The following is a 27,195-nucleotide window of genomic DNA, read 5'->3' as shown; positions in this document are numbered from 1 at the left end:
CTTGTTGCAGACAGATAATCATCAATCAAGTGAATAAATTTTAAAGTTCATTAAGGGTTTAAGGACCTTAAAGAAAAGTACTTTAAAAACAAACAAAAAAAAACACTGAAGGCAAAGATTTATAGGGTTATTTTTGGTGACATAATCAGGGGACACTTCTCTGAGAATACAATCTTGGACAGGAATTGAATGATAAGAAGCCAACCAAGTAGAGAGCTGAAAGCGAAGAAAAAAATAAAAGGGAACCGCTTGTGCTGAAGAAGGAACGCATGCGGTGTGTTGGGGGAAGAGAAGTATGGCCAACCTGGTTGGATTACAGTGATAGGGAGAGAAGTGAGCAGGGATACAACCATGCAGAGTACTTTAAGTCATGGAAAGGGATCTGGACTTTAACAGCAGTGAGCGTTTGAAGTACAAGAGCATGTGACCTGATTAACGCATCTGAAATATCTCTGCTGCTGTTGTGTGGAGACTAGACTGTGGAGGGGCAAGTGGGGAAATATGGAGACCAAAAATGCAGGAATTTTGTGTGAATGTACTGCCAGAACCAACTCTGAGCCATATCCCTGAAAGGACTCCAGAGATAAGACAGCTCTGTAACAAGAGAGCAGCCTCCACTTCTACCCCATCCTCTGGCCTTTTCTAGACAGGGGTGCACATGTCAAGACAGAAGGCAACTGGAAATGGGAAACTAAACATAAAAACTAAACTATCTTGGGCAAACAACAGTGAGCTCCTAAGGACAAAGGAACTAAGTTATCTTTTCACAGACTAGCTGAACAGGCCTGAGGTTCCGTGGAAAGTCAGTCTCTGCTCACCCCTGCTGCTGAGGGAGCTATCCAGGGTGCTGGACTCTCACCCTGAAGCTTTCTAAGGCCTGATGGGTCAGAATATCTGTTGTCCTTGTGGGACCCGCACTGTGTTGCAAATTGGTACCATGTCCTTCTGGCCTTAGCTAACCTTTAAGCCCCAATGTGTGCCTGGGCCATGTCCATTTGGTGTCATGTTAAGCATCTTCCATAGATCCCTTAGAAAGAAAAGAGAAAGTGGCAGCATAGCTAGGGGTGTATAATAGGTTTGAGCCTCCACTGTGCCTCATGACCATTTATAATATGGGCCTTTATAACATTTATTTGTAATACTATGACCAAGCAGCAAGTTCTGTGGAGTCCTTTTTCCTCCAAATAATATTCAGATGAAGTACCTGGTTGCTGAAAGTGACAGTGAAAGTGTTAGTCGCTCAGTCATGTCCAACTCTTTGTGACCCCATGGATTGCAGCCCACCAGGCTCCTCTGCACATAGATTCTCCAGGCAAGAATACTGGAGTGGGTTGCCATGCCCTTCTCCAGGGGATCTTCCTGACTTAGGGATCGAACCTGGGTCTTCCGCACTGCAGCCACCAGGGAAGCCCTAGTACCTGGCTGCTGAACCTATTTATATATATAATATATTTATTATTTATATATAAATAATATTTGTTATTCATATGTTTATATATAATAATAGTTATTCATATTTATTTATATGTATTTAGTTTGTTTTATTTATTATTTAGTATATATATCTATATATACATATGAGTTTATACAACTCATCCAAGGGTCTCTGCCTACAATACATCTTAAGGAACACTGCCTCTCTACCTGCAATGATTAATAAATTCAGAGAATATCCAATTTCACCCATCTCCTTTAAGTCATGTCCTTGACTTTGCTTTAAAAAAAAAAGTACGTTTGACTGGAAGCCATTACTAAATGTCTTGAGTGATCAAGCTCACACACTAAGTAGGGGATGAAACTCTGTATGTTTTCAAGTCAAACACTTTACCTCTTCAACTAAACACTTAGAACACTAGAGCAATCTGATGGATACTCATTTCTAGCTCTTTTCTTAAGTAAGAAGAAAAGCAGGGAGAGCTACAGCATCTTCAGAACTTTCTACCTGCATCATGTCAGACCCTTCACTGTCCTTAAATAGGCTTGAGGGCCAGTGTGATTTATAAAGAGTCATAGAAGTTCAGCAAAACTTTTTAGCTCCAAGTTAATAAGACTATGATGAGAAAGACTCTATTGCTCTGGTGTTTTCCTTTTACGTGCACAAACAAATCAAATAGATGGAAATGCCACAAAAAGTAAAAAGGAAGTAAATTACTTTGTTTTTACACAGCCTAAGAATAAATGCATGGCCCAGGAATGCCTTTGTTTAACCAAATTGTATATTAATTTTGTTAATTTTTATTCATAGAACTCCCCAAACTCTATCTTATCTCCTAGTCTTTGCTCACATACTCAGTTCTATTTTCATATACTCATCCTGCCCTTCTTTTTGCTTACTTGCAAAATCCTCCAGACAATTTTAAAACAGGAAACATTCTTTGAGAGCCTGACTAAACCCCCACCAGGAATGAGTGAAGCTTGGACCCTATAAGACCTGATTTCAACCTGTCTTGGTACTTATTATACTGTAATTTAATTGCTGGTTTATTTGTTCATCTCTTGTACTACCTTTAAGCTCTATGTGGATAAAGACTATGTCTTGCTTATAACTATATCTCCAGGACCTCACATAGTGCTTTGCCTAGTAGGGGCATTCGATAAACAAACTAATCCATTAGGGGACTTCATGACTTATAAGGTTCCCCCATCTTTAAGTCTTTTTTCTGTTTTCTGTTCTGATGCCTTGATGTCTACAGACAATACTAAGTGCAACATGGTGTTACACAGCACAATCCTAAATGCTGAACCTCTGTGATAAAAAGAACTATGTGAAAATGCTGTCACTGTTCCTTGGAGGAAGGTCATTTCTACCCTCAATCTCAGTCTTTTTACATCTATAACTGCCAATATTTTCCCTATATTCATGTATTGTTTTCCCTATCTGTATCATAGCATAGCTCTTTATACCGACTTTCTAATTCTCTCATGAGAACAAATACCTTTGCCTCCTCCCCAAATAAATTCTAAATTTTGTGGGATTATGGATTATGTCTTACACATATTTTTATTTCTCTCAGAACATCTAGCACAGGTACAGAGTAAGTTCTCAATAAACATGAACAGATAAAACATTAGATTTGGAAATCATCAATTTCTCTTTTCATACATTAAATCAGGAGTCAGCAAATTACGGCCCACAGGCCAGTTGTACTTAGTTACCTGTTTGTGTATATAAAGTTTTGTTGGCACACATCCATTTATTTATATAGCGCCTGTGACTTCTTGCCGCAATGCCAAAGGTGCACAGCTGCTACAGACTGCATGACCTGCAAAGCCGAAATAGTTCCTCTCTGGTTCTTTGCAGAAAACCTTTGCTGACCACTCTTCTAAATCATTTTTATAGATAAGAGAACTCAGTCTCAGATAAATGACTTGCCCAAGTTTGCGGTTGAACCTATCCACTAAATCTGCCTCTGTCAGATGATTTCTCCATGTCAGATTAAATGCCTGATAAAAAATATGATATCTTAGATTATATAAAAGTAAATAAAAAGGAGGACCACAAATGAAGATGGCTGTCAAAAGACCTTTAAGGATTTATACTAACTTAAACCAAAATACAGATATAATTTTCCTAAATGAAATAGTGTCTGCTAGTAAAAATTAAATAGTCTATGCTGATACGTATATTCATATAAAAATTTACTTGCATATATTATAAATTTTAGTAAAATGCTGACAAAAAAAGGTCCAAGCCTTACAGTAGATTTCTAAAAGATGTAGAAAGTAATAGCTGTCCAAAAAAAGTGCTTTGTAAATGGACCAAGTTGACCTCACACACTGCTCTATTAAGATATGAATAGCCTTTTAAAAAATCCATCCACTGGCAATGGAAGGAAAAATAAATAGTGTGTATCATTCCCCAGCTTTCACCCCACATTAGGGCAGTGAAGAGCTACTGCAAAAAGTCTGTGAGAATAGTGATTCATTCTCTATTCAAAAGTGTCTGCAATCAGTACCTCTTAATTTAGTAGAGTCCGGTTTTTAACAAGTTACTTCAGTCTCAGTTTCTATACAGGGAATCACATAAAAACTCCATCGGAAATATTCTTAGTGCTTATATACTAAACTTTGCTTAAGCCAAAAGGTAAAGGAATAAGAACAGAGAAAAATGGTCCAGTATTAAGACAAAAGATTAATCCAGCTAGACTGCTGTCAGACCTCTGTTCTTCTCAAAGGATCTTTCGTATAGATATTTTAGGTAGTAAAAATGATTGGTGGCCCACCCCCAGGGCATCCCCTATAGACAATATAGCAAAAGTATAGACACTCCTGGAGTAGAAATGAAATGTAGCTGGCAGTCTATCAGAGAAACTGCACTTGGAAAACGATATACAAGAAAAGGGTCAAAGCAGACACTGCGAATGAAATGAATGAAATGTTATGGGTGCATACTTAATAACTGTTTGGTACAAATAATACATCCCTTATTACTGAGTCTTCTCATTTTAGCAAAAGGTCATGTTCTCCATTGAGACAACAAAGAAGTGGAAGAAGAACAAGAGAAGAATGCGTTAAATTAGAATTGGTCTGGAGCACAGATCAGAACACAATGCTTATCTAGGCAAAGCCAAGTTGGAGAAATAACTATGTATGGATAATTAATATCACACGACATCACATAAGTCTAGCTGCCTACAACACACAAAGATCCACTTGCCATCCCCCAATCATGGCACAGACAACGGCTCAGAGAACCAGCTATTGAAATCCTCTTCCTGTAGAGTTGCTCAAGACTGTTGGGATCTTGCCAGATGGAGGAAGCATAATTACTCAGCCACAACTGCCCTGACATTTGCCAACTCCTTCTCCTGGGACCTTATCTCTTCTCCATGTTTCTACCATAGATGCTAGTGCACTCACTAGGTATTAGCGTTTCCTGATCATATGTCTTCCTCTGTTGCTTCCCCTCTTAGGATTAAAAAATGGGATGAGTTGTTTGCAACACACTATTACCTTGAATACTTCTCTTGAAGAAGGCCTTACAGCCCTCGCAAGACCAAACTCCGTAATGGTAGCCTGAGGCATAGTCATTGCACACTGCACAGTAGCGAGTCTCCTTGGCAGATTCCATGGCCATGCTTCCCTTGTCACTGGTACTGGCCAATCTCTCTCTGCCACCTTGGCGTCGATTATCTGAATTTGGCCTGGGGAAAAAAAATAGGAGAAAAAACAAAACAAAACAAAAAAAAAACCCAGTGAATCCATTAACATTAGAAAAGTAAAACATGCACTATCCTCTAAAGAATAAGAGGCTTGGAAGATGTAGCAGATCCACTTTATTCTGACATTTTGAAATAATGAATCATAATGTAAGCTAATCTTTCATTACCTCTGCAACCGTCTGTTGCAGCAAAAGGTGTTTGCCTATTATATTAACCTTGAGGGGAAATTGTTTATTGCAAATCTGCTTAAAAAATGGACTGCCTACACCAGAATATATTATTCAGAAAATGACAAAATGAAATTAGCTGGTTTCTATTAGATTTATTCATTTTTTTAAGGGTTCACAATGAACTCAGAACCATTAGAGACCAATGCTCATTCCAATTCCAGACCATGCTAAGGGTCTTTAGAAAGTGGAGACAAAGCATAAAAAAGGGGAACATTTGAAACTCAGATGAACTAATGAGCCATGTAGAACAAGTGCAGAAAGATAATTCAGATTTTTATGTCACTGTTATCAGATAACCCTAGGTATCAGTTGTTTAGACTTGGCTATAACTTGAGCATACTAGTCAATGTTCAATATTCCTCTTCAAGAACATGCAGAATGAGAAGAACAGAAGAACACAAGAGATTACACCAGCCTTGAAAATTTTTAGGGAGGAAGCACATCTCAGAAAAGAAACTGAGAAAGTACAAACAAAAGTTCTGGGAGACCCAAGGAAATGGGGAAGCAAAAAGTTTAAAGAAGTAGAAAGCTTTAAAAAGGAGAGACTGATAAAGTGAAGTTGGATTTGACATGAAGAACACTTGGCAAGGAGTCTCAGTAGACAGTACAAGCCAACCCAGTGGCTGGAGAGTGGATGGAATGTAAGGAAATAAAAATAAATGAGGGCCATTTCTTTGAGAACTTGATGCAAACGCAAAGAGAAAGAGATAGGGTTGTCACTGAAGAATATAAAGATGAGAAAGGATTTTCTCCCTGGAGGGAACTTGAGAAGTCACGCAGATTGAATGGGCCAGCAGGCAGGGAATGGTGGGAGGTACAAGGAAGGGAAAAGAGAATAAAGTCAGGAAGAAAAGTAAAGCAGTCGGGATTAAAGACACAGGTAGAAGGAACAGCCTCACTGAAGATACCTTGAAGAAGATAGGGAGAAACGAGATCAGGAAAGGAGTAGATGAGACTAGGTTTGTATCGCTCATGGAGCCAAGTATAGGAGCAGAAATTACCCTGACCCCAGGATTTGCCGGGCATGCACAACAGAATAAAGGTAGAAGGCTGGGGAGCGTGTGGCCGGAGCCCAGCACAGTGCCTGGTATGTGGCTGGCACTCTATACTATCTTGAAATGAATGAACAGTTGTCCAGGGTATATAGGGGAAAAAAAGAAGTAGAAAACTATTTGAAGGAGAAATGGAATGAAGCCTATGACATTTAAAAAGAAAATAAGATGAGATAAAGTGAACTGAAGATAGAACTTCCAGGGTCTCTTGGTTAAGGAAACTCACACTTCCTGCTTTCCACTGACTGCCCAAATAACCAGACCACCCTGCCCATCACCATTCCTTCCTTTCACAAGCCTTGACCTTCCTTTTAGGGCTTCCCTGGTGACTCAGATGGTAAAGAATCTGGCCGCAATGTGGAAGACCCGGGTTCAAATCACAGGTTGGGAAGATCCCCTGGAGAAGGGAATGGCAACCCACTCCAGTACTCTTGCCTGGAAAATCCCATGGGCAGAGGAGCCTGGAAGGCTACTGTTCTTGGGGTCTCAAAGAGTCAGGCACAACTAAACTTAGCACGCATATCTTTCCTTTTAGTTCAAATTTTGCAGTCCTTCCCTGCTCTCCTCACTTATTAATACTGTCCACAATCTTGTGGCAGTGGTCCTCAAACTACATTTGCCATATTCACAAGACAACTAGCTCCTTGGGTTGAGTCAATTTTTTTCCATTCTAAATGACTTAGCTCTTGGGTTGGCAGCCACAAATAGGAGTTCTTTGTTTTTTAATATCCTCAGAAAGCACTGCCTGTAGTTCATTTCTTACCCATCTCTTTCCATTTCATCACCATGCCATCCACACCCCCCTACATAACCTCAAATCTTTTTACTGTTTATTTACTCACATCTCATGCACAAGTCAAGTCAGCAGATAGCAGTTGTGAATATTTCACTATAGAAGCTTAGCATCTAGAGAGGGAAGGGGTGGTTAGCAAGTGTGACATTCACAAACTTGGTGTCTTATACAGCTTTTTAAGTACTGAAAGTGAAAGTCACTCAGTCGTGTCCAACTCTTTGCTACCCCATGGACTATACTGTCCATGGAATTCTCCAGGCCAGAATACTGGAGTGGGTAGCCTTTCCCTTCTCCAGGGGATCTTCTCAGCCCAAGGATTGAATCCAGATCTCCTGCACTGCAGGCGGATTTTTACCAGCTGAGCCACAAAGGAAGCCCAACAATACTGGAATTGGTAGCCTATCCCTTCTCCAGCAGATCTTCCCAACCCAGGAATCAAACCGGGATCTCCCGCATTGCGGGCAGATTCTTTACCATCTGAGCTATGAGGGAAGTGCTTTAAGTATTAAGCCCTATATTAATAACTAGCTTAGCACCTAACACATAGGAAGCATTCAATACACATTTGATGAATGAATGAATGAATAGTATGTGCATGGACAGAAGTTCCAAGGTATTAAGTATCCTCCACCCATCCCTGCATAATAAGACACTGTATTTTTTTTTTAAATAGCGGTAAGATACACATAACATAAAATCGATCATCTTAACCATTTTTAAATGTGCTATTCAGCAATAAGTATATTCACATTGGTGTACAACCAATCTCCAGAAATTTTCCATCTCACAAAACTGAAACTCTTTACCCATTAAACAACAACTCATTTCTTCTTCTCCAGCCCCTGGCAATCACCATTCTACATTCTGTCTCTATACATTGGATACTCTACATATTTCACATAAGCAGAATCACACAGTATTTGTCTTTTTGTGACTGGCTTATTTCACTTAGCATCATCTATGCATGAATTCCTCTCTTATCAGCTACCCCTAATCCCCATACACTGGAGGTAATATATCCTTGTTTTGAATTCAATAGCCGGCCTTCATTTCTCTTCTGCTACTTACAACATTATCACTCCTTCAATTGTACATTCTCGTCTTCATTGCTGTCCACTAGGTTCCCTGTGTCTTATTCATCGTTGGAACTCTGAGTGTTCATAGCACAAAGCCTCTTCCAGAATAGGAACTCAATAAATATTGATAGCAAATGAATTAATCAATGGCTGAGTTGATAATATAACAATTTTCAAAACAATATAATAGGCTATGCATATACTGTTTTTAAGAATATTGGTAAAAGATGTAAGAGCAAAAGCCCATTTTTCCCAGACCCAGCACAGTGGTGTGCTGTCAGCAAAGTGCCTTTCATCTACACTTTATCTTTCAGATAGCCCTGGAGTACTGAAAATTCACTGTAGACATAGGGTGTGAGATCAGAAGGCTTCGGAGAAGATGAGGGGGATATTACATTGGCCACATCTCCTCTCCATTAAGCAACATTTTTATCCAATTGGGAAACTCATGTGAATAACACTGTCAGTCATCATTTGAGCTCAGCCCTGCTCTACAAAGACTCCCAAGCCAGGGTTTCATGAAAAAAAAAAATAATAATATAATCCAGATCAAGTAAAAGGGCAAGTGAGGTCCTCTCACAGGCTGTGAAGCCCTGTCACACCTTAAAATGCAACAGTCAAGGCTGTTGAGTTAAACCAAGCTCATCTGGCCCAACTGCATCCAGATAGAGATCTGTGTCCTCAGAATGCAGATGAACTTGGCCAGGTAAACTGCAGTGGAAAGACACAGAGTGGGAGGTCTCCAGTCTGGACTCAGACCAAGACACAAGAGTGGGCCAGTCACCAACCCAAGGTGAGAACAGTCCCCAGGGATGAGCTTACTTACGGATCCTGGACTCATCTCTTCCCGCTGTCCTCTGCCTGGTCTTGCCCGACTGCAGCTATCACAGACCCAGAACTCTTAACCTCACACCTCACCGGTAGCAAGTGCTTCTATTACACTTAGGGCAATCTTTCTTCTTCTTCCTCTATCTGCCTTGGGCTTTTTTATTTCCATAGGACCAATATCAACTACTCTCTTTCATTTCAGTTCAGATCAGTCGCTCAGTCATGTCCAACTCTTTGTGACCCCATGAATTGCAGCACGCCATCACCAACTCCCGGAGTTCACTCAGACTCAACGTCCATCGAGTCAGTGATGTCATCCAGCCATCTCATCCTCTGTCGTCCCCTTCTCCTCCTGTCCCCAACCCCTGCCCCCCCCCCCACCCAGCATCAGAGTCTTTTCCAATGAGTCAACTCTTTGCATGAGGTGGCCAAAGTACTGGAGTTTCAACTTTAGCATCATTCCTTCCAAAGAAATCCCAGGGCTGATCTCCTTCAGAATGGACTGGTTTGATCTCCTTGCAGTCCAAGGGACTCTCAAGAGTCTTCTCCAACACCACAGTTCAAAGGCATCAATTCTTCAGTGCTCAGCTTTCTTCACAGTCCAACTCTCACATCCATACATGACCACTGGAAAAACCATAGCCTTGACTAGACGGACCTTTGTTGGCAAAGTAATGCCTCTGCTTTTCAATATGCTATCCAGGTTGGTCATAACTTTTCTTCTAAGGAGTAAGCGTCTTTTTATTTCATGGCTGCAGTCACCATCTGCAGTGATTTTGGAGCCCCAAAAAATAAAGTCTGACACTGTTTCCACTGTTTCCCCATCTATTTGCCATGAAGTGATGGGACCAGATGCCATGATCTTCGTTTTCTGAATGTTGAGCTTTAAGCCAACTTTTTCACTCTCCTCTTTCACTTTCATCAAGAGGCTTTTTTTAGTTCCTCTTCACTTTCTGCCATAAGGGTGGTGTCATCTGCATATCTGAGGTGATTGATATTTCTCCCGGTAATCTTGATTCCAGCTTGTGCTTCTTCCAGCCCAGCGTTTCTCATGATGTACTCTGCATATAAGTTAAATAAGTAGGATGACAACATACAGCCTTGATGTACTCCTTTTCCTATTTTGAACCAGTCTGTTGTTCCATGTCCAGTTCTAACTATTGCTTCCTGACCTACATACAGATTTCTCAAGAGGCAGGTCAGGTGGTCTGGTATTCCCATCTCTTTCAGAATTTTCGAGTTTGTGGTGATCCACACAGTCAAAGGCTTTGGCATAGTCAATAAAGCAGAAATAGATGTTTTTCTGGAACTCTCTAGCTTTTTCAATGATCCAACGGATGTTGGCAATATGATCTTTGGTTCCTCTGCCTTTCCTAAATCCAGCTTAAACATCTGGACGTTCACAGTTCACATACTGTTGAAGTCTGGCTTGGAGAAGTTTGAGCATTACTTTGCTAGTGTGTTAGATGAGTGCAATTGTGCAGTAGTTTGAGCATTCTTTGGCATTGCCTTTCTTTGGGATTGAAAAGAAAACTGACTTTTTCCAGTCTTGTGGCTGTTCTTTAGCTCTACAGAATACCTTTAAGGATTCTCTGAAAAGAAGTAGGGTAGATGCTTGAGTGAGACATGGAGGGATGTTTCGCATCAGTGACTTAACAAGTTGCAACTCTGATGCACATAAATGACTAAGGAGTGGAATAAAGTAATGGCAGGGGAAAAGCAGAAGCTGGAGAGCATCAGATAACAAAAGACACCACCACTGCAACTATGGAAACTGGGAACCCAACTGATTTAGATTTAGTTCCATTTTTATTACATCAGTTTGACAACCACATGTTGGGTTGGCTAAAAAGTTCAATTTTTTTTCCTTTAGCCAGCTCTAGATGTTTTCTTTAATATCATTTGAAACAATTTTGTTAGACAGTAATGCAACAGCTGTCATATCAGTGAGCATTTTTAAAAAATTTTATTAGAACTGATGAATTTGGGGGCAGCCATTTTAGATGAAAGAAAAAAAAGCAACATATTTGGCATACGTGTCTTTTGTTTTTACTTAAAAAACCAAAGGAAAGAAACGTTTTGGCCAACCTGATATTTCCAAATGGATGCCCCACTGATATTACATATTTGATATGATTTAAGAGAGATGTTGGAAGGCATTCATATTGGGGTCAGAGAGTGCACTTTCTTGGACCAAGTAAAAAACAGAGCCTAATAAAAAGAATTTGCCGGGAAGATTTTCATTAATCAAAGGAAAAGTTTGAAGCTCAATGTAATCAAATACCGTTGATTTTCCAACCATAAATCATGGTACCAGCCATCCAAAAGCTCTATTCCCCTGATTAGCCAAGCACTGAAAGAAAAAAATTTAAAGCCTTGGTTTCTAAAGGAAATATTTTTGCAAAGTTAAATTAAAGGAACCAACAAATACCCACTCTCTAGAAATGTGGGAGTAATTGAGTGCTAGTGGAATAACTTCGTGAGCTTCCCTCACCAAGTTCCCACTGTTGTGAGCCAAGTTCCCTGAACTTTCTTTTCATGGCATTTACCACAATTTCCAGCCCTATGTTTGAGTGATTATTGACAAATATATGCTCCCTGTGAAGGCCATGAAGGTCCATGAAGGTGGGGACCATGTCTCACTTGCTCCCAATTTTAACTGACACACAGTAGGTCCTTAATAAACATTTGCTAAATGTACCTCCTGCATCTAATCCATAATCAAATTTAGTCCATCGTTTCTGCAAAACACAAGGCCTATGCCTCTTTGCATTCTGGTTTTCATCATTCTTGCCTGAGAAAACAATACTCCATGTCTCGGTTACTAGAATTTATGTCTGTCTCCCGCTAGCGGCTCAGAAGATAAAAAAATTGCCTGCAATGAAGGAGACTGGAGCTCCATCCCTGGGTCGGGAAGATTCCCTGGAGAGGGAAATGGCAACTCACTCCAATATTCTTGCCTGGGAAATCCCATGGGTAGAGGATCCTGGCAGGCTACAGTTCATGGGGTCGCGAAGAGTCAGACATGCCTGGGCAACTAACAGTCTCAGTTTCAGTTTCCCATCATTCCTCAAACTCACCCTGCCAACCAATGTCCAAAGAACTGTCATAAAAGAAAACATTCATCTCTCAATGACTTCTCATTGCCTACACCCAGAAATAATTACCTTCTGGGGGCTCGTGGACCTGTTTGATCATCTAATGAAAATTCTGAAACTATCTAGAAAACACACACAAACAAATTCTCAAACTTCTACATATAATTTTAGGGGAGTCATAAACCAGCGAAATTCTAGTTAAAAAATCATCAGCAAATAAAATTAAGCCCAAATGCTTGAATTCCCTGCTCCAGTCAGTACTGATCTCTTTGTAGCTTCCTGAGCAAAATTTTATCAAACCCACCTCTGAGAGACTGCTCACACTATGCTCCCCACATAATCACTGCCTATCATATAGACATCTCAGCTATCAGATAAAACCAAGCTTCCTTCCCCACATTCCGTAAGGTTTATTTTATGTATCCCAACTCATATTGGCTTAGCTTTAAATTCTTACAGCAGGTAAAGTCTTCACCACTTCTCTGGACACCAACTTAGATCTCACTGGCGACTACTCCACCACTATTGATATTTACTATGCATTTCCTTCCCTCACCAGGCTCCTAAATGTCAATATTCCTTGAAGCTCTGCCTCCAGCCCTCACCTTCTCAGCTGACAGCTCTTTGTGGGTATCTCAGCCCTGTGTGTGGCCACACGAAACTGCCTTCTCATACTCTTCTCCTGGACAGCAGACCTAGATGCTAACGACCCACTCTGCAGCTCCTACTGATCTACCCAAAGAAACCTCAACCTTAATGTGTACAAAACTGAAGTCAGGATCTTTCCCCCAAAGGTTGCTCTTACCCTTGCATTCCCAGTCTTGGCCCCTGGGCTAGTAATCCACCTGAGGCATTCAAGCATACTGTTCCCTCTGCCTAGAACAGTCTCTTCCTCACCTGCTGAAGAACTCATATTCATCCTCCAGTTCAAAGTTTAAACTTAACTTCCTCCCCGGGGCTTTGCTGACCCTCATGAGCTAGGTTAGATGGACCCCAAACTCCCCCAATTATAGTAGAGGTCTTCACTTCCTATGATATTGTGATTTTTTAATAAGAAATATATATTTGGTCTGTGCAAGGCCACTGGGCTCCTAAAACCCCAAGTGATGAAAGCAACAAAGATGTCTCTTGTTATGTTAGTGAAGTGACTTTTGCACCCCACCTAAGGAGGGGGGTTGTTTGCCAGGGGAACCAGCCAAGCCTAGAGGGTTGGAACTTTCAGTTCTACCCACCTGATTCAGGGGGAAGGGGAGGGTCTGGAGGTTGTATATATCACCAGTGGCCAATGATTTAATCAGTTGTGTCTATGTAATGGAGCCTCCATAAAACCCCAAAAGAAGAGGGTTCAGAGCTTCTGGGTAAGTGAACACATGGAGATTTGGGGAGAGTGGGGCAGCTAGAGAGGCATGGGAGCTCTGTGCCCCTTCCCCATGTCTTGCCCTATGCATCGCTTCCTTCTAGCTATTGAGCTAGTGAGTCAAATGTTTATAATAAACCAGTAATTCAGCAAGCAAAAGGTCTCTCTCAGTTCTTGAGCCTTTCTAGCAAATTAATCAAACCCAAGCAGAAACTAGGATTTAAAGCCAGTTGGTCAGAAACACAGGTGATAACCAGGGCTTGTTTCTGACCGGCATTTAAAGTGAGGGGATCTCATGAGATGGAGCCCTTAACCTATGGGATCTGATGTCACCTCCAGGGAACGAGTGTCAAAACTGAGTTCATGGCATCAGTGGTGTGCTAAAACACGCGCACATCCAGGGTGGAGTCAGAATCACACTTTTGAACTGTGGTGTTGGGAGTCCCTTGGACTGCAAGGAGATCCAACCAGTCCATCCTAAAGGAAATCAGTCCTGAATATTCATTGGAAGGACTGATCCTGAAGCTGAAACTCCAATACTTTAGCCACCTGATGCGAAGAACTGACTCATTGGAAAAGACCCTGATGCTGGGAAAGATTGAAGGTGGGAGGAGAAGGGGACGACAGAGGATGAGATGGTTGGATGCCATCACCAACTCTATGGACATGAGTTTGAGTAAACTCCAGGAGTTGTTGATGGACAGGGAGGCCTGGTGTGCTGTAGTCCACAAGGTCGCAAAGAGTCGGACAAGACTGAGCAACTGAACTGAACTGAACTGATTCAAAACCCTCATGGCTTCCCACCACACTGAGAATAAAATTCAAAGGCCCAGCACCGTCTGTCCCCCAGCTGCACTCTCACTGACTCCTCACACTCCTTTTCTCACTCACCAAGTTCCAAGTCCTGAAATCACTGCTGCTCCACAAACACCAAGCGCATACACGTCTCAGCACTCTTTTCCTGACATACTTCCTCTCTCCAGCAGGGTTTCTCACCTCAGAAAGCCTCTCCTGATCTAACATAAGCCTCCTATTACTGCTCACCCTAATGATGGTTTGGTTTTTCTTTACAGCTACCTAATACCAAACCGAATGCTAACATTAACATAATATGTGTCTTCCTTGAACATGAGCTTCCTTTCCCCAAAGCCTTGAAGACAGCCTGGCAAAGAAAGAATTGCTGAATGAACAAGTACATAAATAAATCATTGAGGCAATGGGCCAACACTTTTGTCGTGCTCTGTTTAATTATCTTTCTTACCCCATACACTGTAACGTCTTCCTTGGCAGAACTGCAGTGACCTCACTCTGTGTGGTTTCTCCCTGCTCACGTTCAGCACAGTCTGACACACAGGTAAGTGACTGACAAACATCTGTCATCTGAGTTAAGGTGCAGACACGGTGACTTTTCTGGAAAGTTTTCCCAACTTGCTGCCTGTAACCCCCACAACACAACCCTGTCCTCCATATCCTAGCAAGAGCAAAATGGACCTCGATTTGAAATCCATCACATCTCTTCAGCATCTATCATAAGGCTTCTTAACCTTCTTCCTCTGGGTGGACTCCAGGAAAACACCCTTATTTCCAGAAACACAGATTTTGCTTATAATCTTTGGGGTGTTCATGGGCATGCTGAAGTCCATGAAAAATGGAAGTGTTACTTGCTCAGTCTTGTCTTTGCCACCCATGGACTGAAGCCTGCCAGGCTCCTCTGTCTATGGAATTCTCCAGGCAAGAGTACTGAAGTGGGTTGCCATTCCCTTCTCCATGAGAATCTTTCTGATCCAGGGGTCGAACCCAGGTCTCCTGCATTGCATGGGGATTCTTTACCATCTGAGCCACCAATAGACTCACCAGTAAGTCCATGATCGGTCTTAAAAGACTTTAGACTAACAGTGCCCACCCCAGGTCTATGGGAGAAACGCAGGTTCCCGCAGGTTCCTTAGCATCAGCATCTGACTTGTCCAGTCTCCCTATTCCTCCCTGAGCTAATTTTAAGTGTCTCACTTCCCCAAACAGACTAGCACACATCTGAGCTTTTGTCCACACTGCTTCCTATCTTGGCCAAATAGCAAAAATATCCTTACTGAAAATTGCCCCTTCTCAGGTAGCAACCACTGAATTTCTCCATAGAATCAACATACACTCCTAGAGTATCACATCCATAACTATTCTGAAATCTTCCTCCTCATTATATGTATTCACTGTGAGTCTCCAGGAAAGAGATCCTAATTGTATCATCCTTGCTTCCTAGTTTCCAGCGTAGTAATGACAACTGCTGCTGCTGCTGCTGCTGCTGCTAAGTCGCTTCAGTCGTGTCTGACTCTGTGCGACCCCATAGATGGCAGCCCACCAGGCTCCCCCATCCCTGGGATTCTCCAGGCAAGAACACTGAATTGGGTTGTCATTTCCTTCTCCAAGTAATGACAACTAATAATAAGCATTTGATAGCTGACTGTGAATAAATAGGATTACATGTTTCATATTATATGTCTTGCCTTCTCAACTAGGCTGTAAGCTTTTCAACAGTATGGAAACTATAAGTATTTTCTGTGCTGTGCTGTGCTTAGTCACTCAGTCATGTCCAGCTCTTTGCAACCCCATGGACTGTAGATCATCAGGCTCCTCTGTCCATGGGGATTCTCCAGGCAAGAATACTGGAGTGGGTTGCCATGCCCTCCTCCAGGGCATCTTCCCAACCCAGGGATTGAACACAGGTTTCCCACATTGCAAGTGGATTCTTTACCATCCGAGCCACCAGTGAAGCCCAAGAACACTGGAGTGGGTAGCCTATCCCTTCTCCAGGGGATCTTCCCAACCTAGGACCCAAACTGGGGTCTCCTGCATTGCAGGCAGATTCTTTACCAGTGGGAGCTACCAGGGAAGCCCAAGTATTTTCATCTCCACCTCCCAAAGCACTTGGTATGGTACTTTGCAAGAACGTATCTAACAAAATTTATTGGACAAATTGATCAGTAAAGAATTAAGAAAAATTATGCAAGAGACCGGAGAAGGCAATGGCACCCCACTCCAGTACTCTCGCCTGGAAAATCCCATGGACGGAGGAGCCTGGTAGGCTCCAGTCCATGGGGTCGCTAGAGTTGGACACGACTGAGCGACTTCACTTTCACTTTTCACTTTCATGCATTGGAGAAGGAAATGGCAACCCACTCCAGTGTTCTTGCCTGGAGAATCCCAGGGACGGGAAAGCCTGGTGGGCTGCCGTCTATGGGGTCACACAGAGTCGGACACAACTGAAGCGACTTAGCAGCAGCAGCAGCAGCAGCATGCAAGAGACACAGCTATTGCAGTACCAGAATGCTGTATCAAGAGAACAAGAAACCAAGTATTGATGCCTGTGTGTGCACCAACATACAAATCAATTAGAACATGGTTTCTTATGTACCTCTCTCTGCTTTAAATATCAGCACAAATGGGTATCAACTAGAGGTGGTTCATGCTTTTGGCCAGAACTTATGGGTATTTCTACTCTCTAAGCAATTTTATATTTGGATTTTAATATGATTTCCATTTCTTTTCCATGGCAGTACATATATGTTCTTGAAAAGAATAGACAAGTCGATGTAAAATGGTAGAGTCTAGAGAACAAAAACCCTGAATCTCATTTTTAGAAAAGCTAGAGTTAAATAAGTCCTAGGTCACATCTGGGCAGCCTAGTAAAATAGGGGGCAGTTATGTTCTAATAGACAAGTAAAGGAGCTTCTCAGGTGGCTCAGTGGTAAGGAACCTGCCTGCCAATCAGGAGCTACAAGAGACATGGGTTTGATCCCTAGAGAAGGAAAGGGCAGCCCACTCCAGTATTCTTGCCTGGGAAATCCCATGGACAGAGGAGCCTGGTGGGCTACAGTCCATGGGGTCACAAAGTGTTGGACACAACTGAGCAACTGACCACATACACACACCAGTTAAAAATTATTTTCTGATGACAAATATAGGTCTTTTCAACTCTGTCAGAAAAAGACTCTAGCTGATTTACACTGTTTATCTAAAAAGTTACTCTATCTCTTGCTGCATATTATCCATTTAATAAGTATAATTTTTATTTGTATTTGTTGTATCTTCTGGTTAATAGAGGCAGATAATGTCCTTCCCTAAACAGTACAAAAGAAAACTCCTTCTAAAAAATGACTAGAGATAAATGCAGTTCACTTCAACACTATGAAATTATCCAGGGAGAGAGTTATAGCTGCTATTTCAGCTTCAGCCAAAAGTTCAGACCACACCCTGGACTTCTGGAAAACCCAGTGTGACCCTTGGTCTAGCAAGACAAGAGGAGCTGGAGGAGTAGGCAAGCAAAATTTCACACAACATTGATAGTTATGGCAGGCACTATGTTAAGTGTTTTCATGGAATTAAATAGTTTGGCACTCAAAATTATCCCAAGCAATGCAATTATAACTGCAGTTGTTTTTAAAATGAGGTAACCAAGATACAGAGAGATTAGCTAGCTCAAGTCACCCAATCAGAAAAGGATGGTGTCAAGGACCCAGGCAGTCTGATCCCAGAGCCCCGCTCCCCAAAGAAAAGAGAATCCTTGAGAACTCCACCCCAACTCACCCAAGCCAACAGTGTCACAACTAGGAACAAAGTCATTACCTCATATCTCATCGCTAAACTCAAAAATAGCAATCCCATTAGAAATTGTCCACAATTATTTATTACAAGGCCAGTAACATTTTTTTAAGGGAAAATGCTAATTCAATTTGTAGTGCAAAGGTTGAGAACTCTGTTGAGTTCCATGAAAACAGAGCTAATGGAGCTGACAGTCATACAGAAGAACATCTTGACGAAAGTTTTAATATCTCCTAAAAACACAATTTCAGAAAATGCCTATTTGAACTCACGAACAAAGAAAAAGTGAGGTATTATTAGTGCTCATATACAAGAGTCCTGAAACTCTTTATGCACAAAGAATATTAGCATTTGCCATTCAAAACTTAAGTCTCTCTGTAAAATGTCAAGAGGTTTTCCCACTCACTTAAAAAAAATCTTCACCCCCACAATACAAGCAAGTGTTGATTTTCCACACTAATGGGAAACAAGAAACCTGGCATAAAATTCCCTGAAGAAAACCCATTTAGCCAATATGTTTTTATCTTTTATCAGTTACTAATGTGCCACCCATCGATGTGATCAGAGTTTCATCACCTCTCCCTTCTTTGCTTGTACGAACCAGTTGCAAGTGCTAATGAACAGTAAGGACGAGAAGTCCAAAGAAGAAGCAGGGAACGAGAAACTCGGGTGACACGAAGGAGGTAACTAAGGAGAGAGGTTTGACACCACACCTTCCTAAAACAAGGGCTTCCCTTGTGGCTCAGCTGGTAAAGAATCCACCTGCAATGCGGGAGACCTGGGTTCAATTCCTGGGTTGGGAAGATCCCCTGGAGAAGGGAAAGGCTACCCACTCCAGTATTCTGGCCTGGAGAATTCCATGGACTCTGTAGTCCATGGGGTCTCAAAGAGTTGGACAGGACTGAGCAACTTTCACTCCTTAAAACAAGTCTGACTCCCAGACTAATTTCCACAGAAGACAGGACACTACGTCAGCAGAGGACTAATCTACTCACAGGCAGAAACATTAAGAAATCCATCCATTCATTCATTCATTCATTCAATTGCACTGGGAAAGTGTCTACTTATTACCAGCCACAGAGTGTCCTAGGACATAGGACAGATTCAAAAGGAATAAGGAGAGAGGGATAGAAGGAAGAGAAGAAGGATAGGTTTTTTCCTAGGAAAGCAGACCTAGGACTTTTGGGAAAAGGACTCCAGGCACAAAACACCAAAAACAGTCCTGGAGCTCCACCACTGGCCTCTGGTTTGCTTCTGAATGTGATCCATACTCCATAAATTGTAAACTGATGACCCCATCCAAGAGCTAGAACAATACTATATCATCACATAAAAAGACCACACAAACACGTCTAGAGTTGCACATGGAAAGTTTTCCTTACAAAAATTATTTAGGAATCTGTATGTCATCTGCATGTCATTAGGGATCACAGAGCTGCAAATGTAATAAACTTCAATTAGGGAGGCAGGGTACTGTGGTGGAAAAATTCTACCCTGAGTCAGAACTCTCGGGTTCTAGATAAAAAGCTTCCAGTAACAGCTGCATGGCTTAAGCAAGTCCCCAGCCTCTTTGGGTCTCAGTTTCTTCTCTGTAAAATGAGAAGTCTCAACTGTGTTTTCTGAACTGCTTTCCAGCCTCTACGCTGGGTGACTATGTTTCCAACCAACAATAACATCTGTAAGCAGCTAGGATTTCTTTAGTGGGTCTCGCCAGTACACAGCCCATTTTTCAAAACTCTTTCCCAAGAGTAATAAAATGTGTAAAAGATAAGTTGGTAAGAGGCCCTAGCACTGTATTTAAGCCTGCTCAGTGCTCAGTCCCATGACCGATCAAAGATGACAAACACCCATTCTATCAGAGAGCTGACAGTGATGGCCATTGTGTGTCTAACTATAAAAGTGGCTTGCCCACAGAAATGTCACTTCTCACTAATATGAGGGATGAAAAAACAGGAAGGAAAAAAACTAGAGGGAAAAAAGACAAGAAATAGAGAAACAAAGAAACAGAGGGACATATTCAATACATCTGTATATTTGACATATTCTTATTTCACTGACCTCTATCAATGATTGAGGTGGGAACCTGGGTAGAAGAAAATATAAGTGAGCTATCAAGGACAACAGACCGGTTCCAAATAGGAAAAGGAGTCCGTCAAGGCTGTATACTGTCACCCTGCTTATTTAACTTCTATGCAGAGTACATCATGAGAAACGCTGGGCTGGAAGAAGCACAAGCTGGAATCAAGATTGCTGGGAGAAATGTCAATAACCTCAGATATGCAGATGACACCACCGTTATGGCAGAAAGTGAAGAGGAACTAAAGAGCCTCTTGAAGAAAGTGAAAGAGGAGAGGGAAAACGTTGGCTTAAAGTTCAACATTTCGAAAACTAAGATCATGGCATCCGGTCCCATCACTTCTTGCAAACAGATGGGGAAACAGTGGGAACAGTGGCTGACTTTAATTTTGGGGGCTCCAAAATCACTGCAGAAGGTGACTGCAGCCATGAAATTAAAAGACGCTTACTCCTTGGAAGGAAAGTTATGACCAACCTAGACAGCATATTAAAAAGCAGAGACATTATTTTGTCAACAAAGGTCCGTCTAGTCAAGGCTATGGTTTTTCCACTAGTCATGTATGGATTTGAGAGTTGGACTGTGAAGAAAGCTGAGCACAGAAGAATTGATGCTTTTGAACTGTAGGGTTGGAGAAGACTCTTGAGAGTCCCTTGGACTGCAAGGAGATCCAACCAGTCCATCCTAAAGGAGATCAGTCCTGGGTGTTCTTTGGAAGGACTGATGTTGAAGCTGAAACTCCAATCCTTTGGCCACCTGATGCGAAGAGCTGACTCATTTGAAAAGACCTTGATGCTGGGAAAGATTGAGGGCAGGAGGAGAAGGGGACAACAGAGGATGAGATGGTTGGATGGTATCACCAACTCAATGGACATGGGTTTGGTTAGGCTCTGAGAGTTGGTGATGGACAGGGAGGCCTGGCATGGTGCAGTTCATGGGGTCGCAAAGAGTCAGACACAACTGAGCAACTAAACTGAACTAAACTGATCAATGACAAAGGACACATAATTCATCTTCTGGGGCTCTGTTTAGATTAGCACGCATGGCTGGAGAGAGAGTTCCCAAGCAAATGAAACATCCTGGAATAGAAGACAATTCGGATATGGTTTAAAAAGAACAGAGGTTCTCTTGCACAGAACCTTCCTCAATGGCCAAATTGTCCAACATAATCAGTGACCAGAAATGTCAACACCTCTGGGTAGGGACTAAGAATTCACTTAGAAAGGGAAACTAGAAATAAATCTGCAGGGTTACTTTGATTTTTTCCAACCCACTCTACAGGAAGCTTCCCAGGTGGCACTAGAGATAAAGAACCCACCTGCCAATGCAGGTGAGAAACCCAGTTTTGTTCCTTGAATTGGGAAGATCCCCTGGAGTAGGGCATGGCAACCCACTCCAGTATTCTTGCCTGGAGAATCCCACAGACAGAAGAACATGGGGGGCTATAGTTCATAGGGTCAGAAAGAGTGGGACTCAACCGAATCAACTTAGCATGCCCACACTACAGGATGCAAGCTCAACGAGCAGTCTATTCCTTAGCTGTTGATATTTTGCTTACTTCTGAGAAGACGCAGTAGATCACTCTGAGGTGTAGCGGTGACAGCATTTGATGACAGTGTCATCCAAAGACACCAGGAGCGCATGGGACACTGACAGAGCCACAGACGACATAGGTCTCGTGGACAAACTCGGACGAGATTGGGCAGGTACACGGGAAACATCCCATCGAGAGCAGTGATTCTGTAACTTGCAGAGAGTTTGGGAGTTTTCAGATGCTGTTGTTACCTCTTTGACTGAGGGCAAAAGATGCAAAGTGCTCTCTGCAAAAGCTTGACCCCTGTCTCCAGACTCATCTCCTGCTGCTCCTTTGCCTACGCGCCAGGTACCGCCTACTTCAGCAGCCAACTGCGTGCACTTCCGAACCTGCCATGCCTCCACTCTTCTCATGCCTTTGCTCGTGTTGTTTTCTGCCAAGGATACCCTTGCCCAGCCCCTGCGAGCCAGAGGAACTCCTGATCGCATCCAGACTCACTTCTTCCCTCTGCTATCTCTACAGCTGGTATTCTCTCTGCCTCCATTTACACTGATCACAATTACAGCTCCAAGGTTTCACGCCTGTTAGACCTTTAAATCCTTGTAAATGACATCCAGTACATAGGAGGCAGCCAATTAATCTTTTGATTTTCTTTAAATTCAATTCAATAACTCAGCTGAGTTATAATACATGGAACTACATCCATGACAGCTCTTTAAATAATTTAAAATACCATGAGAGATTAGGAAATCTGTCCAAATATATATCTGATTGCCCAAATTTATTCTAGAGAAGAAGAGATAATAGAGCAAAAGAAACTTCAAGTTTGGGTAAGTCATTCCCAGTTTACCAGGATTTTCTAAACCACCATTTAAGGGACTTTAGAATAAGTCACTTAACAAGTGAGCAATTCTGTGCTACTTTTCCACATTTGAAAATAGCAATACCAATATTTTCTCTAGCTGAAGAATTGATGGTATTGGATAATATTTACAAAAAGAAACTAAAAATCCTGAAGCCAGATGCTGATGTTAATCTTTAAAGGAAACCAGAATTGAAAGATACACGTACCCCAGTGTTCATTGCAGCACTGTTTACAATAACTAGGACATGGGAGCAACCTAGATGTCCATCGGCAGATGAATGGATAAGAAAATCATGGTACACAGGCACAGTGGAATATTACTCAGCTATTAAAAAGAACACATTTGAGTCAGTTTTAATAAAGTGGATGAAACTGGAGCCTGTTATACAGAGTGAAGTCAGAAAGAAAAGCACCAATACAGTATATTAATGCATATATATATAGAATTTAGAAAGATGGTAACGATGACCCTATATGTGAGACAGCAAAAGAGACACAGATATAGAGAACAGACTTTTGGACTCTGTGGGAGAAGGCGAGGGTGGGATGATTTGAGAAAATAGCATTGAAACATGTATATTACCATTGTGAAATAGATCACCAGTCCAAGTTTGATGCATGAAACAGGACACTCAAAGCCAGTGCCCTGGGACCACCCAGAGAGATGGGATGGGGAGGGAGGTGAAGGGGGTTCGGGATGGGGACACATGTACACCCATGGCTGATTCGTGTCGATGTATGGCAAAAATCACCACAATATTGTAAAGTAATTAGCCTCTAATTAAAATAAATTAAGTTTTAAAAGACCTAGTTTGAAGTACACATATAGTAGCATTCCAATAAATGTATGACACTAAAAAGGATTTTAATTACTATCTAATCCTTGACTCCTCTCTCACAAGCTGCATCAAAGCTGTCAGGAAATCCTATCAGTTTGACTTTCAAAATATAAATCAATTCAAGTTCTTGATATTTAAAGAAATATTGTTAACTTTTAAATATGATAATCATAGTATAGTTGCATTTTTACAAAGCAGTCCCCATACTTTAGAAATGCATACAGAAATATTGACAAACTATATTATAATGGCCAAAGCTGGGTGATGAAAACATGAAGGGTCATTGTGCTTTTCCCTTTTTGTAAAGGTTTTAAAACAGTCACAATAAAAGCTCAGATTAGGTCATTCCACTCTTTGAAATCATCTGATGAATCTCCCACTCATTTGGAGGAAAAGCCAGCATCCCATCAGTGGCCTACAAAGGCCCTGTTCACTCTGAGACCTACACTCCTCTCCATCCTCACCTCCGACCTAGTACTCCACTTCATCATCCCAGGCTCCCTGTCTCATACACAGCAGGCACACTCCTGCCTCGGGGTCTTTTCACTGCTGTGACCTCAGCCTGAAATGCTCTTCCCTGAGATATTCTCCTGCTACCATTCCCTTGCCTATTTCAAATCTTGGCTTATGTGTTGCCTTCATATTGGAACCTTTCCTGGTCGGTCTGATTTGTTCACTGGCCTATTCCCAGTGCCTAGAATAATGCCTGGCATAGGGTAGAGGGCCAATAAATACTGACTGAATGAATGAATGGGCAAACTGAGTCAGCCATCCAGTGCACCCAGGTGGAGGTCCTACAGCATCACCAGAGTGAAGTAAGATATGTCAGACAGGCTACATTGGTGACTCTCGATCAGTATAGCAAACAGCGACTTAAATACTCCTTGGACCTATGGCCCAGCGTGGTGCTCAGGAAGTCATCAAAGTTAATAGAGCACAGCTGCCTAGAGCCTGGGTCTCAAGTACCCAGGAGATGGAGATGGGCCTTGCACTCCACCAAGCAGCTGGCCACTGACAGCGACTACCTGATCACGTGATGGACACCCTGGGCCTGCAGGCACCCCACACCTTCCAGAACATCCCAACACTCCTGAAGGCCAAACCTGAGGATTACAGACTGGTCACAAAGGGCCTGTCCTGTATCCTCACCACCACAGTGGCTTCCGTGCAGAGTTCAGACTACAGATCCCCAACACCTCCGGCTGAGAAGGTCAGGGCTGGGGCTCTAAGGTGACAACGACTCTCCAGAAGGGATCTGCTCTATACGTCTGCTCAGAATTAGGCAGAATTTGCTTTTTAAAGACTTGGTTCATTTGTATAATCAAATAACAGTCATAAATTAGAGGAATATTGTTTATCAGAGAAGAATTTTTGGATGATTTTTAGATGACCTGATCCTGAAAATTGAATTAAGAAACACTATGAGATGAAGAAAAAAGAAAACAGCTGCTCTGAAACTCCTGGGAAACATCAGTGCCTCAGGCCTCCCGGCACAGGCTGGTGTGTTCTAGCCTTTGCATTTGCAGTTTCCTCTCATTTCTAGACAGCAGCCTCTTGAGCTTCCTTCAGTTTCTAGACAGTACCCTCTGATGGCTTTTTCTAGAAGGTGCAGTCAGAAGCAATATGACATCTCTGGGGGAAGGGCTCAAATTCCCAGTTTCTACTCCACTTGCTCAATCTTCCTGCAAGACTTGGCATTGGTCAGAGGGAAGTCAATATTACACATCTTTACTACCCTTATAAGTGGTATTTATGACTCATACTATTTAGCTCTGAAATACTCTTGATTCTTCTGCCATAGTTCTGCAAAGTATAAGCATGCTATGAGGCAGAAACAATCAAATGAACCTTCCATTTATTCCCCTCCCATCCCCAGTGCTCTGCTCAAACCTGGCTCACATCCAGTTCGGGCAAAATCACTCAGCTGTTAGCCAGTGGCCTCAGCTGCCACCAGCTCAAGCAACAAGTTTCCCAAGCAGCTGAGAACCTTGCTCCAACTCTCCCCACTCCACCCCACCAACCCCAGCTATGCCTTGGCATGTGCCTCTGGGAGCTATTTAATGTCCTTGAGTTAGGGCAGAGTAAAAGAAAATGTTTCCAAAGGCTTGTGGCTTCTCACTCACACTTTGTTCCCCATGGTCTCACCCAAAAGACTTCAGAGGACTCCCCCATCCAGAAAATTACACACATACAATTATCCAGCCATACACAGAAGATGGCTAGATCACTTCCTCAATTCACTGCCTCCCAAGCATCTCTTTTTCCCCCCTTAGCCTTGATTTCTTTACAAGCCCCCTAGTATCCATGCATTTGGAGGTCCCCATGCCACATGCCATCCCGACAAGCTGGTTTGCAGCCATGCATTGAGGTCCCTCATGCAGCAAGCCACCACCACCAAGCTCAAGTTCTGCTAGTGAGTCAGCCACCCCAAAGTGCTAAAAAGTGAAGAAATGGAGAAGAAGGGAGTGCAGATATGTTTAATGCTCTATCTAGATAGAAGCTGTATTTTTTTCTTCTAAATCTTTGACACTCTGGAAAGAATTTCCAAGAATAATTTTTCTAATCCACTGTTTTCTGAAATCAATCATAATGCTGTAAAAACAAGAGAATTCCCTCCAAACAACCAAGAAAAGTTCACTCACTATATTACTCACAAAAGTTATCTAATCAATAATTCTGATGACAGATCTCTTTTTTAAAACTAGGTCCTTATCCTTGGTTTTCTCCTCATGAAGAATTATAATGCTGTAATACTGTATTGTAATATTTTCCCTTGTATTCTATCATTCTGAGTAACAGAATGAACAGCTATGTCATTCTGGGTTTACTGTAAACCTATGTCCTTAATTATGATCAAGAATGATGACAACTATTTAAATGTGCAGATTCCTCATCAGCCTGCCTCCTTTCCTGGTAGGAAAAGACAGGCAGACATCTGTGTACTAGTTGGAAGAGAGAGCCATAAAACATAACCTTGAGGCTTCAAAAATGAAACTCAGTAAACAGTGAGGCAACATGGCCAGGGCTGCCAGATTTACCCAATAAAAATGCAAGGCACCCAGTTAAGCTGAATTTCAGATCAACAACAAAGAATCTTTTAGTATAACATCATGTGGGACATAGTTATACTAAAAAAGTTTTTCTGTTTGTTATCTGAAATTCAAATTCACTTGAGCACCCTATATACACCGGACAATCCAAAATACAAAGCTTTTAAGAGCAGGCAGCAGAGATACACGAGTTTGGCAGCAATGACAGAGTTGAGTTCAGGACAGTGGGAAAGGTTACATCACAGGCTTAACCATGCTTTTCTTGTCAAGAGACAAAAGACTGCTTTAGACAAAATTAGGCAATTTTGAACATGTATTATAACTCTTGAGCCAATGGGATTTCACATTAAATTAATGCTCACTCATTTACTAAAATTATTTAGGAGTTCAAAAGACTAATGCACCATCCGATTCACGTGGATTAGGCCACCAAAGGGAAGCTCGCTCTGTGCTGAGCACGATCTCGCATCGCACCATGAGGTGTGGCCTCGCATTAATTGATCATTCTCACTTTCCCTCCGCCTACTGCTGTTCTCCTTCATGTAGATCCAATTAGAGAGTTTTAGCGTAGACCTTGAGAAGATTAAAATGATCATATTCTCGGGAGAAATATTGACTTAGAAACAGTCACCATTGACCTAATC

General features: G+C 42.0%; 1 protein-coding gene across 3 annotated transcripts in view; it reads right to left on the bottom strand.

The window, feature by feature from the left end:
- Positions 1 to 27,195, bottom strand: part of ESR1 (estrogen receptor 1) — a 410,506-nt gene that overhangs the window by 241,617 nt on the left and 141,694 nt on the right. For all 3 annotated transcript variants that reach the window (XM_027551868.1, XM_027551866.1, XM_027551867.1), the window contains exon 3: positions 4,954 to 5,144. In XM_027551868.1, the coding sequence (XP_027407669.1) occupies positions 4,954 to 5,144 (191 nt within the window). The remainder of the gene's footprint in view (positions 1 to 4,953; positions 5,145 to 27,195) is intronic.

This window comes from Bos indicus x Bos taurus, chromosome 9 (genome assembly GCF_003369695.1).
Source record: "Bos indicus x Bos taurus breed Angus x Brahman F1 hybrid chromosome 9, Bos_hybrid_MaternalHap_v2.0, whole genome shotgun sequence".
NCBI lineage: Eukaryota > Metazoa > Chordata > Mammalia > Artiodactyla > Bovidae > Bos > Bos indicus x Bos taurus.
The sequence above is the reverse complement of the archived record's forward strand: the minus strand, read 5'-3'. Positions and strand labels throughout refer to the sequence as shown.